General features: G+C 55.7%; 1 protein-coding gene across 4 annotated transcripts in view; it reads right to left on the bottom strand.

The window, feature by feature from the left end:
* Positions 1-2,798: 2,798 nt before the first annotated feature.
* Positions 2,799-15,314, bottom strand: part of STARD8 (StAR related lipid transfer domain containing 8) — a 32,512-nt gene continuing 19,996 nt past the window's right edge. The window contains exons 3-15 of one of the 4 annotated variants that reach the window (XM_029240561.1): positions 14,900-15,068; positions 13,841-13,922; positions 12,808-12,871; positions 10,197-11,587; positions 9,332-9,505; positions 8,181-8,340; positions 7,504-7,702; positions 6,893-7,103; positions 6,511-6,625; positions 6,003-6,227; positions 4,793-5,010; positions 4,515-4,691; positions 2,799-4,372 (exon numbers count right to left, since the gene is read on the bottom strand). In XM_029240561.1, coding sequence (XP_029096394.1) covers positions 4,255-4,372; positions 4,515-4,691; positions 4,793-5,010; positions 6,003-6,227; positions 6,511-6,625; positions 6,893-7,103; positions 7,504-7,702; positions 8,181-8,340; positions 9,332-9,505; positions 10,197-11,587; positions 12,808-12,864 — 3,045 coding nt within the window. In that variant the 5' untranslated portion in view covers positions 12,865-12,871; positions 13,841-13,922; positions 14,900-15,068 and the 3' untranslated portion in view covers positions 2,799-4,254. Of the gene's footprint in view, positions 4,373-4,514; positions 4,692-4,792; positions 5,011-6,002; positions 6,228-6,510; positions 6,626-6,892; positions 7,104-7,503; positions 7,703-8,180; positions 8,341-9,331; positions 9,506-10,196; positions 11,588-12,807; positions 12,872-13,840; positions 13,923-14,899; positions 15,248-15,314 lie in introns of those variants that run through there. The other 3 variants (XM_029240562.1, XM_029240564.1, XM_029240563.1) reach the window with 3 other exon arrangements.

The following is a 15,314-nucleotide window of genomic DNA, read 5'->3' as shown; positions in this document are numbered from 1 at the left end:
AAAATATTTTATCAATTTGAAAGACAAGAAAACTCATTGTTTTATTTTCTGTAATTTCATTAGTAAAGTTCATTTCTAATACGTTTATTTGTTTTATACATTTTGTTTTTTAGTGTGAATTTTCTATTCATGATTATCACTTTATAAAATACTTTCTTTTGAGGGCTAGACTGTAAAATTAGACCCTGATTTACTCTCTTTGGAGTGATAATAAATATGGATTTTGAAGGTGGAAAAAAAAAAAAAAAAAAAAAAAAACAAGGAAGGAGGGATCATGGCTGATTTGGGGATCTGAGCTGTGCAGCCAGGAAGATAACATGTACCATGACTGAGACAGAGCAGGCAGCAGGGAGAAGACTGTGTGTGGGAAGATGGTGAGTTTGGCTTGGGCCTGTTAAGTTTGATATGCAGGTGGGGCCTTCAGGTGCAAAGGTCCATTCACGCAGTGATAAATACTGGCCAGAGCCAAAGGAAGTGATGGGCATCTTGCATCTTGGTAGTGATGGGGCGGGGGACGGCATCTGCACAGAGGTGTAAAGTGAAACAATGGATGTCAGCGAGGTCCCTAATGAGCAAGGTGAGGCAGAGGGGACAGGATAAGGAAGGAAGGCTTCAAGACTAAAGATAAGGCCACGGGGCCAAATTCTCAAGGAGGAGGTAGAGTGAAAACCAATCAGTAGTTAGGATGTAAAGAGGTCACTAGGATATTTAGAGCCTGGTGAAGAGGTAGGTGTGTCCAAAATGGTGAAAGCCGAAGTTGTGGTGGTCTGGGAGCCAAAAGGGTAGGTAGGGCCTTGATGCAAATCAGGAAATGATATGCATATGCACCCCACTCCCACCCACCTAAGTCCAAGCCTTCCACGGAGTCTGGCAGGGAGGCGGCAGGGCAGGGGAGACTACCATTTATTCATGTCCGCCATGTCCTAGGCACTGTGTAGCCATATTCACAATCGCTGGCTCATTTAACCCTGATGACACCCTTGAGGAAAACCAAATCAGAAATGTTACGTGTGCCACTTAAGGTCACAGAGCCAGGTGATGATATAGCTAGTTCTGAGCCTGCGTCTGTCTACCATCTACCCTCAGCCACTCTGGCAACAGGGCTCCGGAGACTAGAAAATAACAGATTGATGCTCGTGGACAGATTGTTCAGTTCCCATGTGGGATTCACCCACAGCCTGGTTTCACTGGGTCGGGGAAAGCATAAGAGTAGAACGTACAGGCAATGGGGTTGGGAATTTGAGGGTGAGAATTTTCTGGCACCAGGGAAAGGGCCAACTCAAGGTGGATCAAGGTACAAGACTGAGGGTTAGAAATGGCCATGGGTGGTGCCTGCCATGTGTGGGAGTGAGTGGCCTGGGCGGCCTCATCATCATGATACCCACTCCGATGTCTATAAGCCATGGCAGTCCATTCACAGACTGCATGGTGGGCCAGGCAGAGATGCCAGGATGGAGGAATGGAAGCTTCTGCTTTATGCAGGCGGGTAACACTGCATAAAGGCCCAGAGCAGCTCCCCTGCTTGATACTACCTCTCCTAAAGTGCCAAACATAGAGGAGCCACACTGGGCAACTGGTCCAGGGCCTCAGAGTCCAGAGCTGAAACACGGGAAATTCTCTGGCCCTTCCAAGAACCTCCTCCATAACTCTTTTCTGCCTCCTGGCATTTTCATGCCACCCATGAACAGCACGCTCAACCGTATCCTCTGTACCATCACCACGGCCTTCTTCCATGACCAGGTGGGGCAGTACCTGTGCCAGAAGTTCCCCTGGCTGCCTGCCTTGAAAAGTACTGGCTCAAGCTTCACGCCGGTGTCCCCTAACACTAGAGCTGCTTGAGTGATCTCCCATCCTACATCACACACGGGGTGCCTTCATTGTTTTCCCAAAGTCAAGGGGCTGACAGGTCCTCTGCTCCACCTCACTCCCCTCCAGGTTTAGCCAAGACCCCCAGGCAGCAGCAGTGAGGAAAGGCCAAAGGCATGTAGGTACAGCTGAACCCAGAAGAAGAGATTGGAAGAAAGTGACAGAGAAATGGGACTTGACAGACACCGAGTGTAAGTGCTGAACACTTACTGAGCCAGACTTGTGATGAGGTGATCACTGGGCTGTTTGGCCCAAGAGGAAGCTGAGGTTCAGAGAAAGAGAAAGAACAGGACTTGTTTACCCCAGGCTACTCAACAGCACTCAAAGGATGCAAACAGATTGACTGCAAAGCCTGTACTCTCTCTCTAGCTGCCCCTCGGAGCTTGGGGATTTTATGGCTACAGCAATGTGGCAAAGAAAGCAGGAAGTCTATACGAGGGGCCTCTCTTTGCCGGCCACTGGAGCCAGGCCAGGGGCTGCCTTGAGGCACTGAGACCTGTATCAGGCTGGCTTACGGGTAGAACAGGGTCCCCAAGCCTCTTGAGCCTGGGTCTCTATTGTTCAGCTTGAGCCATGTGCAGCAGGGGAAGAAAGGACAGCATAGCAAAGGCATCCCTCCATAGGGCTATCGTCAGGATGCATGAGGTCATGTTGGGGGCTGCTCAGATAGAGGACCTGGTCAGGTCAGGGAATAGGGTTTGCGGCTTCTGCCCAAGCCCTGGCTTCTCAGAATCCTGCCTCTCCCAGCCCCAATCATCTCCCGAAGAGAAAGGCCGAGGCCCTTCCCCATTTCTCCTGCGGCCTCCCTCAAGTCCTACGTTGGTAACACGCACAACCTCTGACCCTAACACCGAAACCGCATCGTAATTTGCCTCTTGTCCCTGGCCCATCGTCTCAGCAAAGACAACCACACAGACAGAGTGCATCTGTAGGAATGCTTTATTGTTCCACTAGGGGTGGTCACATGGACCATGCTCTCCACCTCCCCTGTCTCATCTTAAGTGCCCTTCCCGCCGAGGCTTTCCAGACCCCTGCCCCCACCCAACAGATTATGGTACACTAATGATAGAATACGTGTGTGTGTGTGTGTGTGTGTGTGTGTGTGTGTGCGCGCGCGCGTGTGTGCGTGTGTGTATATATAGATGTGTGTGTGTATATATGTATCTATATATATACACAAATACATTTTTTATATTCTGACTGTACAGTATTTACAGATACAAATAAAATAGATAGATAGGTTTAAACATTACAACTGACTGGCTGGAACCCATCCCACTCCAGTTTATTCAGCCAAAAACGATAATAAAGCACCAGCTGGCGTTTGGCATTTGACTTTGCACGTGAACCAAGATGGTTGGTGGGTGGGATAGGTCAGGTTTGGATCAAGCCCCAGCAGGCTGAGATGACATTATGCCCTTCCATCTGACTGGCTGGCTGCTTGAACCAGGGGCCAGGTCTCTGCTGGAGGAAGGGACTGTCATATCAGCCTGCTAACGCAGGCAGGAAGAGCAGGAAAAGCGACGCGGACATCGATAGTGTCTCCTCACCACCATCTGCTTTCGCTCAGCCCGTGTGGTGGGAGCGAGGCTGTTTACCCTCTAGACATGGCAGTGCGTGGCCAATGGCTACACAGGACCCCAGGGGGTGGCAGATAAAGTATGGGGCCCGAGTCAGGGGAGATTGGTTCATTGGTCTCTTGAGATCTGAGAAAGGAAGGTTCCCCCCACTCTCACATCCCAAGCTATCCCAAATCGTCATGTCACCTACTGGGACCCATCAGTGCCTCCTCTTTGAATCAGCCTCATAAAACTCAGCATCGTATTTACACAAATCCAACAGCTCATGGTGGCTGGGGCTGCCCTGTGCTCTGCCCCTGTGCCTATCCACTCCAGTCCAAATTCTCTGCGGAAACCAGTTTAGGACCAATGTTGGGCCCAAAGGCACTACCAGAACCTCCTGTCCAAACTCAAAGGGACCCTAGCACCAAACAGGATGGCTTGGCCTCTCAGAATGGCGGAGTGCTAGGAGCACACACTACCCTCTGCCTCCTCACCCCGCAGGCGGAGGAGCTGGGAAGGCTTCAGACTGACCGGTGGCTCCTTGGACTTGAAGGGCAGTAGCCGTCTTCCTGCTCCAAAAATGACTCCTCTCTCTCGGGAGGGCAGAACACAGGTTTGGGGGTGGAGGTGGAGTGGAGACAGGACACTGAAATTCTCTTTTCCTTCCCTGTACATATGGAGGAGCTTCAGGAAGTAAGGGCGACCGCATGGCCTCGCCTCTACCCTTGGAAGCAGCATCCATCCGAGGGCTGCTCTGCTCTCATTCCCCCTCACTGAGCTGGTGCCAGGGGGCCTGAGTGGTGCCAATCTGGGACCAGGCCAAGGCTCACAACTTTGTCTCAGGGCCAGCTGCCTGCAGGGTCGGGAAGGAATCCCGGATCTTTGCCACCTCCATGGCACACAGGTGCCCGAAGACTTTGTTGTACCAGTCAGGAGAACGGCCCCTGGGGAAGCAGAAGCAGGAAGCCATGAGCCGTGGGTACTTCCCTGGAGCCCTTGCCAGGGACAAGGAAGACAGGACTTGCTCCCCAGGGTCAGGGGCAGGGGGTAGAGGTGGGGGGGCGCAGGGCTGAGGCGGCCTGGTACCTGAGGTCAGCGCGGCAGGTGTGAGTGAGCCGGGAGCGGCCCAGGCCGCAAGGTTCCATGAGGTACTGGGAAGTGAGCACCAGGGCCCGCACCCCCGACTCCGGCACGGGTTGCTCAGGATCCAGGGACTGAGAGACGAGGAGGCAACCCCCACGGGGCAGGTCAGAGCGCCACATCCTGTGGGGAAGGGACGCACACATTCAGCTTCCTGGCGCCGGTTCCCACCCCACCTCCTCAGTCCCCCCAAGTACAGCAGGGTGACAGCTCAAGCCCCTCACCGGAGCACCACAAAGTCGCGGCAGGGATGGGGCGCCATGCTGTCGGTGACGTAGTGGTACAGCTCCACACCCGGCATCAGGGCTTCCAACACCTGGGCCCGCAGAAGGTCCTCATCCCAGAGGGCCCTCTCCCGCAGGACACGGTGTAGCACCACGGCCGGAGGGGCAGCCACTTCTGTGGATGCCTTCCACACACACAGCGGGTGCCCGTCTGGTGCCTGCGAGCCACAGGAGTGGGGACGGGGGAAGCTGTCAGGGCTGGAGAACTCCCAATCCACCCCTGGGCCCTGGCCTGCCCTCACTCCAGCCCCCAACAAGGGAAGGCGGCAGGACTACTCCGCTAACCCCAGCCAGATCCAGACAGGCCAGCCCTGCGCTCCCTGTCCTCTTTCTCCTTTCCAAATTTCTGCTCCTCCGCCTGCTCAAGAGCACAAAGAGATGACAGGACACACATTCTCTGAGGCCTACTAGGCTCTACCAAGCAATGGGCACAGTGCTTGGAATTTCTGGAACTGAATGTGGTGGTCATCCTCAAGGAACTCCCCGTCTAGTGTGGGAAGCGGAACACGTGCATGGCAACAAAAGCCGCCACTTCCTGAGCCTTTCGCATGTGCCAGGCCCTGTGCAAGCTTCTCACCCTGACCCTGTAAAGAAGCTTTTACTATGACCGGTTCATCCATGGCAAACCTTGGGCTTGCAGTGTTACTTATAATCAGAATCCGAGAAAGAACATGGCTAGTGCCAAGAGAAGGACAGAGAGAAGTCACCTCCAGCCTGGGGTATGACTGGAGGCTCTGAATGGAGGAGGGGCATATCAAGCTGGGGCTGAAAATGGCTGCGGAAATATAATGCTTGGGGCAGGTCCAGGCAGGAGGACAGCAGGGGTGGAAGCACAAAGGTGGAAACGTGAGGAGCTCAGCGTGACTGCAGTGCAGGTAGGGATGGCAGGTGAGGCTCTAAAAGTAGTGACATGTCTGGAGTGGGCTTTTGGGAAGATAATTCCGGCAGGTGCTCCCCGAGAGAGAGAGCCCTGGTCTCATTTGCTTCTCACTTCCTTAAGGTCCTCGCTCTGCTGGCTGACATTCTCCAAGTATCAGGCGGAAGCACAGCGAGACAGGCGGGGGCAGCTCCTTCCTTGAGGATCCCTGCACACAGCCTGCACTCCGCCCTCTCCCGGCCCCATGGTCACCCTGGGCAGTGTGGTCCTCACCTTCTTGCAAGCCAGCTCCGTGTTCTGGGGCCCTGGCACACTCATCCAGCCCTTGAAGCGCTCAGCGGCATCGCGCAGCAGCTCCTGGATGCTCTCTTCCATGTAGAGGCTCAGGCTCATGCCAGAAGCTTGGGCCTGCCGCAGCTCAGCCAGGGCTGGGCCCGGAGGGCTGAGCTCAGCTGCACTGTAGGAGCCACACAGTTGTAGCACCATGTCCTGGGGCACCTGGGAGAGCACACACACACCAGGCTGGGGGCCATGGGAAGCAGCAGAGTCAGGGACGCCCAGTCCCAGAGCCCACGGGGTCTGCCAGGTTCGTTTTAAGGGAGCGGAGAGACCTGGCTACTGCGGTGTGGTAGATGAAAAACTTTGTAGGGGAAGAGCTGAAAGTAGGACATTGAAGCATTATGTGTCAAGATGCGCCCTATCCCTGACTAAGGGTGCAAAGGTCAGGCATGTTGGTTCTGCCGGGTCTGGGAAGTAGGCACCATGGCCTAGAGTGACTCACCTGGAAAAGTTTCTTGCAGTCACTGATCATGTGTGACAGGCCCTGGGTGGCAGCCATGTTCTCACTCAAGTCCTTAGCGCCTGGCCGGCCAACCAGGCTACGTTTGCTCTTGATCCTGGAGGGAAGGGCCAGGAAGAGAGGATGGCACGAGGGCACAAGCCAAGCTCCCCAGAAGCCTGTTTGCCAGTCCTGAACACAAAACAACCTGCTGCCCTTTTGAAGACCCTGCTTCACACCATCCAACCAGCCCAGGGCCCCTGAGGAGTCAGGCTGGCCCCTTGTGGTGATGCCTGGGAACTGCAGTGCCAAGCATCCGGGGCCAAAAAGCCAAGGGGGCCCAAACCCTTCCTGCTTGGCCCTGCCATGCCTTGCCCGGTTTCACCTGGGGGAGGGGTTATCCTTCTTGGAGACGTTGAGGTGGAAGATGGAAGGTGCCAGGCACACAGCCAGGTTACCAGCTGTCATCTGGTTTTCCTCAGCAGAGGCAATGTCGCTTAGGAAATAGAGCAGGGTCTGTAGCACCTCACGGTTCTCATCGGGGAGCAGCAAGGTGGCGGCTTGCGCGGCTGCCAACCATTGATCCTTGGGGAGGACTGTGAGGAAGGCAGACAGAAGGGCTTCCTTATTCCCCAAGAGCCGCTGGCAGCAAGCTTCCTGCTTCCAGGAATGCAGAAGGCACAGTGGTCCCAAGGGGAAGTTGGTGAGGGGGAAGGTGGACTCTGGGAGGTCTCTGGGTGCTAGGCCAAGCCCGGCTGTAATGCGAAGCATGAGCTTGGGGAAGTCCCTGCCATTCCTCAGGGCCTCAGTCCATATAATGGGTTTGGGGAATAGAATGTGGTCTCTAAGGACCTTTCCAACTCGGCATAGTAAATCTTCCACTGAGCTCATGGGCGCAGCTACACTTGCCTGCACAAGGTTTATCCTCCACAAGCCCTAGGATTCAGGGAGGCCGAGAACCTGGCAGGTTACTGAGGATAGGTGCAGGCGACTCACGCTGGTAGATCTGTAGGAAAGTGGTAGTGAGCTTGCTGGTGAAGATTGGCTCAGGCAGGTCCCGGAAATACTGCTTCAGCAGGTCAGCCACATCATAGGCAGACTGGCCCTCGTAGCAGACGTTGTCGGGGGAGGTCTCATTCATTTGACGCAGGTTCTGGATCCTGGACTTCACCCCGGATTTGCGGAAGATGCCCACCTGGCCCATGCAGGGGAGGGAGAGAGGGAGACATGCAGGGGTGGGAGGGAGACTGTGAGGCCAGCCCTAGACCGTGTGTGTTAGGAGTGTAGGCCACCCCAGAGACATCCAAGCCTGGCAAGCTTCCTGCTGGGCAGGGTAGGAGAGAAATGGCAAAACCAAAGAGAAGGGTGTTTATAGCCTTGGGGCCAAGGAGAAAGATGGCTTTAGTGGAGATGAGTAGGAAAACGAGGACCTAGGCTAAGGCGGGCTCCTGGAAGGTGGGGGCTAATGCGCCTGGGCCAGAAAAAAGCTGGCACAGAGCCGGGCAGAAGGGAGCTTTGGGTCCATCCCTGTTGGGCCTTCCTGAGGCTAGGAAAAGCTTCTGGTGGGCCAGCCCAACCCAGGGGGAAGGCCAGAGCAGCTCCCCTCCCTAATCCCTCAGCCTTGGACTTCCTTCCCATCACCACCTCTCTTCGTGCTCCCCAGAAGGCCTCACCTGGTCCAGGCACTGGCTACGCAGGTAGCGCATGGCTTGCTGAATGCTCTGGGGCAGTGGCTGGCCTGTGCGCTGCACATGGATGAGGGGCGGCACCCCAAACACATGCTGACCCCGGTAGTCCGGTGTCTTATTCCTCTTCATGAACTTGGGCACTGACCTGTTTGGGGGAGGGACAAAAGATCAGGAACAAGGGTGGGGTAGGCCCAGACACAGCTTGGAGACTCTGTCTGCAGTCTTGGGGGACTCAGGTGCGGGTGAGCAGGGTAAGAAACATGCCATCTCCCCAGAGGCAACATTCATTGAGCACCTGCTCTGGGCCCAGTCCTAGGGAGTCCCAGAGGAACACAGGGAGCTCTCAGTCTGGTCAAGGAGATGACCGCATTGACAGGCAGTGACAATGCATGTGGCCAGGAGTATGCCAAGAACTTAGGGGAAGACCCACGAGGGAGGGGAATTGTATGTACCTAGGGGGTCAGGGAAGGCTTCAGAGAGAAGGTGGAAATTCAGCTGGCTCTTAAGGGAGGCCTTGTAGGCCTTGTCCCACGGGATAAATGGGAAAAAGACATTCCAGGCAGAGAGAACAGCATGGGCAAAGGCAAAGAGGCAGGAACAAGAGCATGGTGCATTCAGAGAAGGGTGACTAGTCTGCTGGCCTGTATGGTGGTGTTGCTTGGGTATGGCGGACTAAAGAGCCTGACAGATGAGGCGGGGTTGGAACGTGAAAGGATCATGATGGGAAGGAAACTGGACCGTATTCTTTGGCAATGGGGAGCCACAGGAGGGTATCTGTCAGGAGAGTGACCACCAAAGATGCATATTAGGACAATCTCCCTGGTGGCAGCATGGAAATTGGGATGGAGGAGGTATAGCTGGGGGGCCTGGGATCCCAACCCCCACCCCACCCCTCCTCATTCATGGCACATACTCATGTGAATCCCATGTGCATCCCCCACAGACATACATTTGCCGCCCAGAGCCACAATGACCTCTCCAGCCTCCTGGCGCATCCCACCACTCCATTGGCCTAGGGGCTCCACCTGCCTGCACCCACCTTCTGAGGGTGACCCTCCCAGGGCCCTGGAGTGGGGGCAGAGAGGGATCCAGGACTTGGATGAGCAGCTTGGTGCCCACCATGGCCCAGGACTCACCAGACCCAGCCCTGTTTGTGGGGGACAGTGTACTTCTCCATGAAGGCGGTGAGCCGCAGCAGTGAGCCCTTGTGCAAGAGGTGGATCTGGCTGGCAAACTGCCGGTTGATCTCCAGCGACTCTGAGTTGAGGCTGGGCCGGTGGGAGTTCTGGAAGCTGTGCCAACGGAGCTTCCTGGTGAGGGGTGAGGGGGTAGAGAAGGCCAGAGGAGCAGGTTTCAGTAAACCTTAGTAAAATTGTGTTCTTCTGGTCTTTTTATTTTTCCCCAAAAGAAAAAATGTACAAGGAGAAGGGACCACTGTCAGCAATGATGCTGGGCCCCAGGGTGGAGAAAGCTTAGTCTTGGTTTCCAGGGCTGCACAGCGGCCAGATGCTGTCAGAAAGGGTGGCACAGAGCTCAGGCCCATCTAGTGCCAGCAAACAGTATCAGTCCCCCTTCCTTTCAAGACTGCAGTGGAGGGGCTGCTCTGAGAAACCCAGAATAGTGAAGCTGGGGATCAGAGACCATCTCCTGTGATGCCCTTGATTTACACATGGGGCAACTGAGACCCAAAAGGAGCCACAGTTTGCGCAAGGCCATGGCAGAGGCAGGTCCTGAACCTCACATTCCAGATTCCTGATCCCATTACTCTTTCTGTTTCTCTTCTGGGACTGGATTCCAGCTGGCAATCACTCAGCCCCTAAGAACTTGCCCCTGCGCCTTGTGATGAAGAAATTGGCTTGGGGGAGTGAGGAGGGAAAGAGAAAGGGAAGAGAGAAACGGGGTAGGGGAAGAGATGAAGGGAGGGAGAGGGACAGGGAGATGGGGGAAAGAGAGAGAGAGGGACAACAGAAGCCCTGCCCCAACCCTACCCTGAACTCCCACCTGTAGGGTCTGGTAAGTGAGGCCCCAACACCTGAATCTCGTCGTTCACGGGGTGCTGATGCCTGGAGTCCAGCCAGGGACCCTGTGGCCTCAGTCTCGTTTGTGGAGTTCCCGCTACTGTCCAGCTCACTGGAGGAGGCCACAGTGTCAGAAATGGAGTGTCCTTCTTCCACAGACAGACTGGAGGCAGAGGTGGGTTCCCCGCCTGAATTTGCCTCCTGCTCATGATCCTGAGCCAAGCCGGGGGCCCCGGCCTCTGCCAGTGCCAGAAGTTCAGCCTCAGCTGGGGCCCGAGCCTGAGCCGGGACCCCTGGCTGGACATCCGCCTGGCCCAGGGCTGAGGACTCCCTGAGGGCTGGAGCCTCTCCCTGGGCCCGAGCCTCATCGGTCTGGCCTTCCACTCCACTGGTGGCTATTTCTACTGATGAAGTGGCTTCCTCCTCTTCTTCCTCTTCCTTATCTCCAGGCCCCAGGTCTGGGTACATGGCCTGAGACCAGAGCTCCACCCGCTGCTGCAGCCCCCACACGTGCTGGAGGATGTCATCCAGGTGAGTGTGGCTGTCCCCACCCTCCTCCTCCTCTTCAGCCTCGGCACCAGCCAGGACAGGCTCAGCTGGGTACAGCTCAGGCATGTTGTCATAGGTGCTGGCGTGGCTGCCCGTGGAGCCACAGGAGCCCCGGCGCCCTTCATAGCCCCAGCAGCTACCTGGCTGCCGATCTGCCAGGTGATGTCCATCCTCAGGGCACAGGCTCTCAATGGACAGGGAGCGAGGGAATGTGCCTGGTTTGTGGTCCCTGGGCACGTGCACCAGGCAGTCACCCCAGTGTGCCCGCTGAGGACGCTGGAATGTGGCCACAGGCCAGGCCTCCCAGGCCCTCTGGGTCTCAGTGCCACTGCCACTGGCTGAGGTGGCCGCCCGGCTCTTGGCCCTGTAGAGGAAGCCACGGCGACTTCGGAAAGAGGCGGCTTTGGTGGCCTTCTCCGAGGTGGCTGAACTACGCTCTGGCTCTGCTTGCCGGCTGCCACCCTTTTCCTTCCGCCTCAGAGACTCAAGGTGCTTGAGGAAGCTCCGGGAACGGTGCTTCTTGGCTTTGTCTTGTGGAGTCTCCTGGTCCTGAGTGGGGCTGAGCAAGGGCCGGCCACTTGGGCTGGGAGCACAGCCTAGCAAGGGCAGGTCCACTGGCTCGGGTGGTAGGCTCACAGTGATGGCTGGCAGGGAGGTGGCACTAAGCTCAGTGAGGACGCTCTCACAGCTGGAGGTCACTGGCAGGCCAGGGCTCGGTGGGGCCAGCAGGTCAGAGGAGCCCACATGAGACCAGCGCTTACTTTCTCTCTGGAAGGCCCAGTGGTTGCTGATGGTACAGTGCTCTTCCTCCTCTGAGTCTTCATTCTGGGAAGGGCGCCACAGGGTGGGGTCAGAGGTGTCCAGCCCACGAGCCCTTGCTTGGGCTCCACTCTCTGCCTCCAAGCTCCTGGGGGACTTTGGGGCAAAGGGCCCTGCCCTCTGGCTGAGAACACGTCCTAGGAGGGGGGAACCGGATCTGGGATTGCCAGAAGAAGCTAGGAGTCATGGAGGAAGCCCAGATGGAGGGTAGTGGTCATCTGATCGATCAAATTCTTCCCCATTTTATAGATAGGGAAACCCAAACAAATGAGAAGCCACTTGCCCAAGGTCATACAATGTCTGCAGTAAGTCGGTGACAGGGCCAGGGCTAGAATCCAAGCATCTTAACCTCCTGCTCTCAGCAGCCTCCCAGTGAGTCTCTAGCCTATACTCTTAGATTAGAATCCCAGAATGGCAGAGCTAGAAAGGAGATTTTAGATTTTCTAGTTTTCTAATTTGCAAAGTGGGGAAACTGAGGACCAGAGACGGGAAGAGGCTTGTCCAAGGTCACTGAAAAGCTGGGACCAGCCGCCAGGTGTCTCCTGCTTCCCGGGCCAGTGCTCTGGCAACTTGGAGACGGCAGGACTCTGGCAGGAAAAGCTCCAGAGAAAAGCCACAAAGCCTGACCCCAGGGAAGGATGGGTTCATCCGGCCCACATTCCAGGGCTACATGCAGACCAAGAGCCCTCTCCGTTTCTACAATCCCAGATGGGCGGAGTCAGAAAGGCCTTTGGAGACTATTAATGCCACCCCCAATTCACTGCAGGGATGGAGAAAATGAGGCTCAGTGGGGTAAGACCCTGTGGGGTGAGGTTGGGGATCCTGACTTCTAAGACCATATAGGCCATGATTTTCCATCACATTATTCTGTCTCTGGCCCCTAGCCAAGGAATTTTTGCCATCACAGAGCAGTGTAGGCAGATGGATTTCCCTGAGGGACGGCCATCACTAGGTCAGGTTATTAGTAAGTCCAGGAGGTAGGGGTGGGCTGAGGGGGGTGGGTAAGGCTGCGGGCCAAGGTACTTATTCTCACACCCCAACTTTGAGACCAGGCTCACCAAAGCCCAACAGCCTCATACAGCCCCCTACACCCCACTTCCAGGCTGGAGCAAGGCACTGCTCCAGACAGCCCAGACTCACAGGACACTGGAGCTAGTTTCATAAGTGGTTTTTGTTTGACCTGGGTTCCCCACAAGACCACAGAGCCTACTCTTGTCCTAACTCACCTGCTTGCATTGAAAATGAACCTCCAGTTTCATCGAGGCACAACTGTTCAAGGTCATCAGCCTCCTGCAAGGAAACAAAGCAGGGTTCACTCAAGGGTCCCAAGCCCCCGAGCCTGCAGGGCACAGCCTGCCAAGACACTCCCAAGATGCTACCCACTGCTTTGCGTGCCCAAGACATCAAAACTTCTCCCAAGTCCCCGTGTTCATGAAGGTTTCAGTGCCAGACATGATGCTGTGGAGATTATGGGCTCTGCCCTCTGGGAACATATAGATGCGGGAAAACCCACTACAGAGATGGGACATGTTCAAAAACAGAGTAGACAGAAGGCACAGCAGGCACACAGGGGGTGGGACAAGGAACTTCCATGAAGGCAGGGGAATGCAGTCAGGGAAGACTTGCTGGAGAACAGAAATAGGATTCAGAGGGAGAGAGAAACAGGGACTCATATACCAGGCTTCGATAAGAGCCTGTGACAATGTAGAGAGGGGAACGGTCAGTAAACAGACCAGTGTGTGTGTGAGGGGAGGACTGAGGCTGATAAGGTCAGTCAAAGCCAGGTTGCAAAAGGCCTCAGGTGTCATGCTGAAAAAGCTCTGGACTTCTCCCTGCAGACAGCGAGACATTTGAAGCATACGAGTACACACTGGGAAGCTGACTCTGGTGGCTATAGGGAAGTCGGATCACAGCAAGGAGGGGAATGCAGAGCCGGAAGGCAGGAAGGCCAGTTAGGAGGATGAATCCAAGAAGTCGTGGTTTGGCCTCAAACAAGTAGAGAGGGGACAAATCAGAGGAATGTTTGGAGGCTCTAACTGAAGGGAAAAGAGAATCAAGGCTAGACCTTGGCTTTCTAGTGCCTGGGTGGGTGAGGATGTCACAGACACAGTAGACAGAGTGAACAGCGTGACTGCACCAGATGAGCTTTGTTAATAGGCAGGCTCCTCCTCTGTCAGAGGGGACAAGGATTGCTTTTTCCCATGAGGAAGCCCCAAGCCAGGCCCCTGACCTCCCAGGCCTGGCCCTTAGCACCCCTACCTGCACAAGGCCCCCAAAGAGTCCTCGTCCAGAAAACCGTGGTCCTTCTTCACAGAGCCAATATCCACAGGAAACGAACCTTCTGTATGCCAGAGAAAAGCCAAGATGAGTCGAGGGTGGCAGGTTAGAAACTCAGTGCCAGCGACCCTTGAGCGAGAAGAAGGGGGCCCAGGAAGTGGGGAGGCAGGCAGGCAGGAGAAAGGCTGCAGCGAAGGAGGGGCCCAGGGAGCTCATGGTTGGCCGTTGGGGGAAGGTCAAGGAAAGGACAGGAGGGTCAAGCTGGACAAGAGGACCCATGCGTCAGTTTTGGCAGGTCCATGGGGGACGGCAGGCTCGAGGCCCTGAGTGGCTGCCAAGAGCCCATGTGGGCTCCTCCAGTCCCCTCTGCATCTTGGGCTGCTCAGACAGGGAACCTCTTCCCTGACCCAAGGTGAACCGGGGAGACCAGGGAGAGAGCAAGGACAGTGTGCGTGTGCAGCCAAACAACACCTCGCTTCCACTACTGCTCAGAGCAAGGGCACCCACTCCCTTGGGTCTGGGAAAGAGGAAGGAGTGGGGGAAGAGGAAATAGCATCCCCAAATCCCACACCTCTCTGCCTTACTGGTAAAACAAGCCCATGGACTCATTTACTATTATTAATTGAGCATCGACTTTGTGCCAGGCACTGGGGACACAACAGTGAATGAGACTAAACTGATCCAAGCCTACATGGAGTTTATATTGTCACAGGCGCAACAGACAGTGAACAATGTGTGAGAGAAACAAACTATGCAGTTATAAATGCTAGCAAAGACATGAGCCAGGGTGACGGGGTAAAGAGAGGCCTTGCTAAGGTGGTGACTTCTGAGCTGAGCCCTGAAGAGCGAGAAGGGGTCAGCCGTGCAAAGAGCCTGGGAAAAAGTCCCAGGCAGGACCAAAACTAAGGCTCCAAGGAGGGCTAGAGCCTGGTGTGAGCAAGTGGTAGAAAGCAGCCCACAGAGTAGTGAGCAAAGCAGAGAGAAGTATGTGGAAGCTGGGTGATGCAGTCTCGTTGGCGGGAACAAAGTGCTGACACTCACTTCATTCTGGGTGTGCTATGAAGCCAGCGGAGGAGTAACACAGAGCAGAGTAACCGAGTAATGTGGTCAGGACTGCACTTCCAGGGTCCCTCCAGCTGCTGTGCATTCAGAGTAGAGGACGGAGCACAGAAAGGAGGCTGCAGCACTAGGCCAGGCGAGCGGGTCACACCTATGTGGCAGTGAAGGTGGTAGGAAGTGGATGGATTCAAGATATATTCTGGGGCTTCCCCGGTGGCGCAGTGGTTGAGAGTCCACCTGCCGATGCAGGGGACACGGGTTCGTGCCCTGGTCCTGGAAGATCCCACATGCCGCAGAGCGGCTGGGCCCGTGAGCCATGGCCGCTAAGCCTGCGCGTCCGGAGCCTGTGCTCCGCAACGGGAGAGGCCACAACAGTCAGAGGCCCGCGTACCGCAAA

Source organism: Monodon monoceros, unplaced genomic scaffold (assembly GCF_005190385.1).
Source record: "Monodon monoceros isolate NGI ecotype Baffin Bay Population unplaced genomic scaffold, NGI_Narwhal_1 Super_Scaffold_22, whole genome shotgun sequence".
In the NCBI taxonomy this organism is placed as follows: Eukaryota; Metazoa; Chordata; class Mammalia; order Artiodactyla; family Monodontidae; genus Monodon; species Monodon monoceros.
This window is presented reverse-complemented; position numbering and strand designations above follow the sequence as displayed.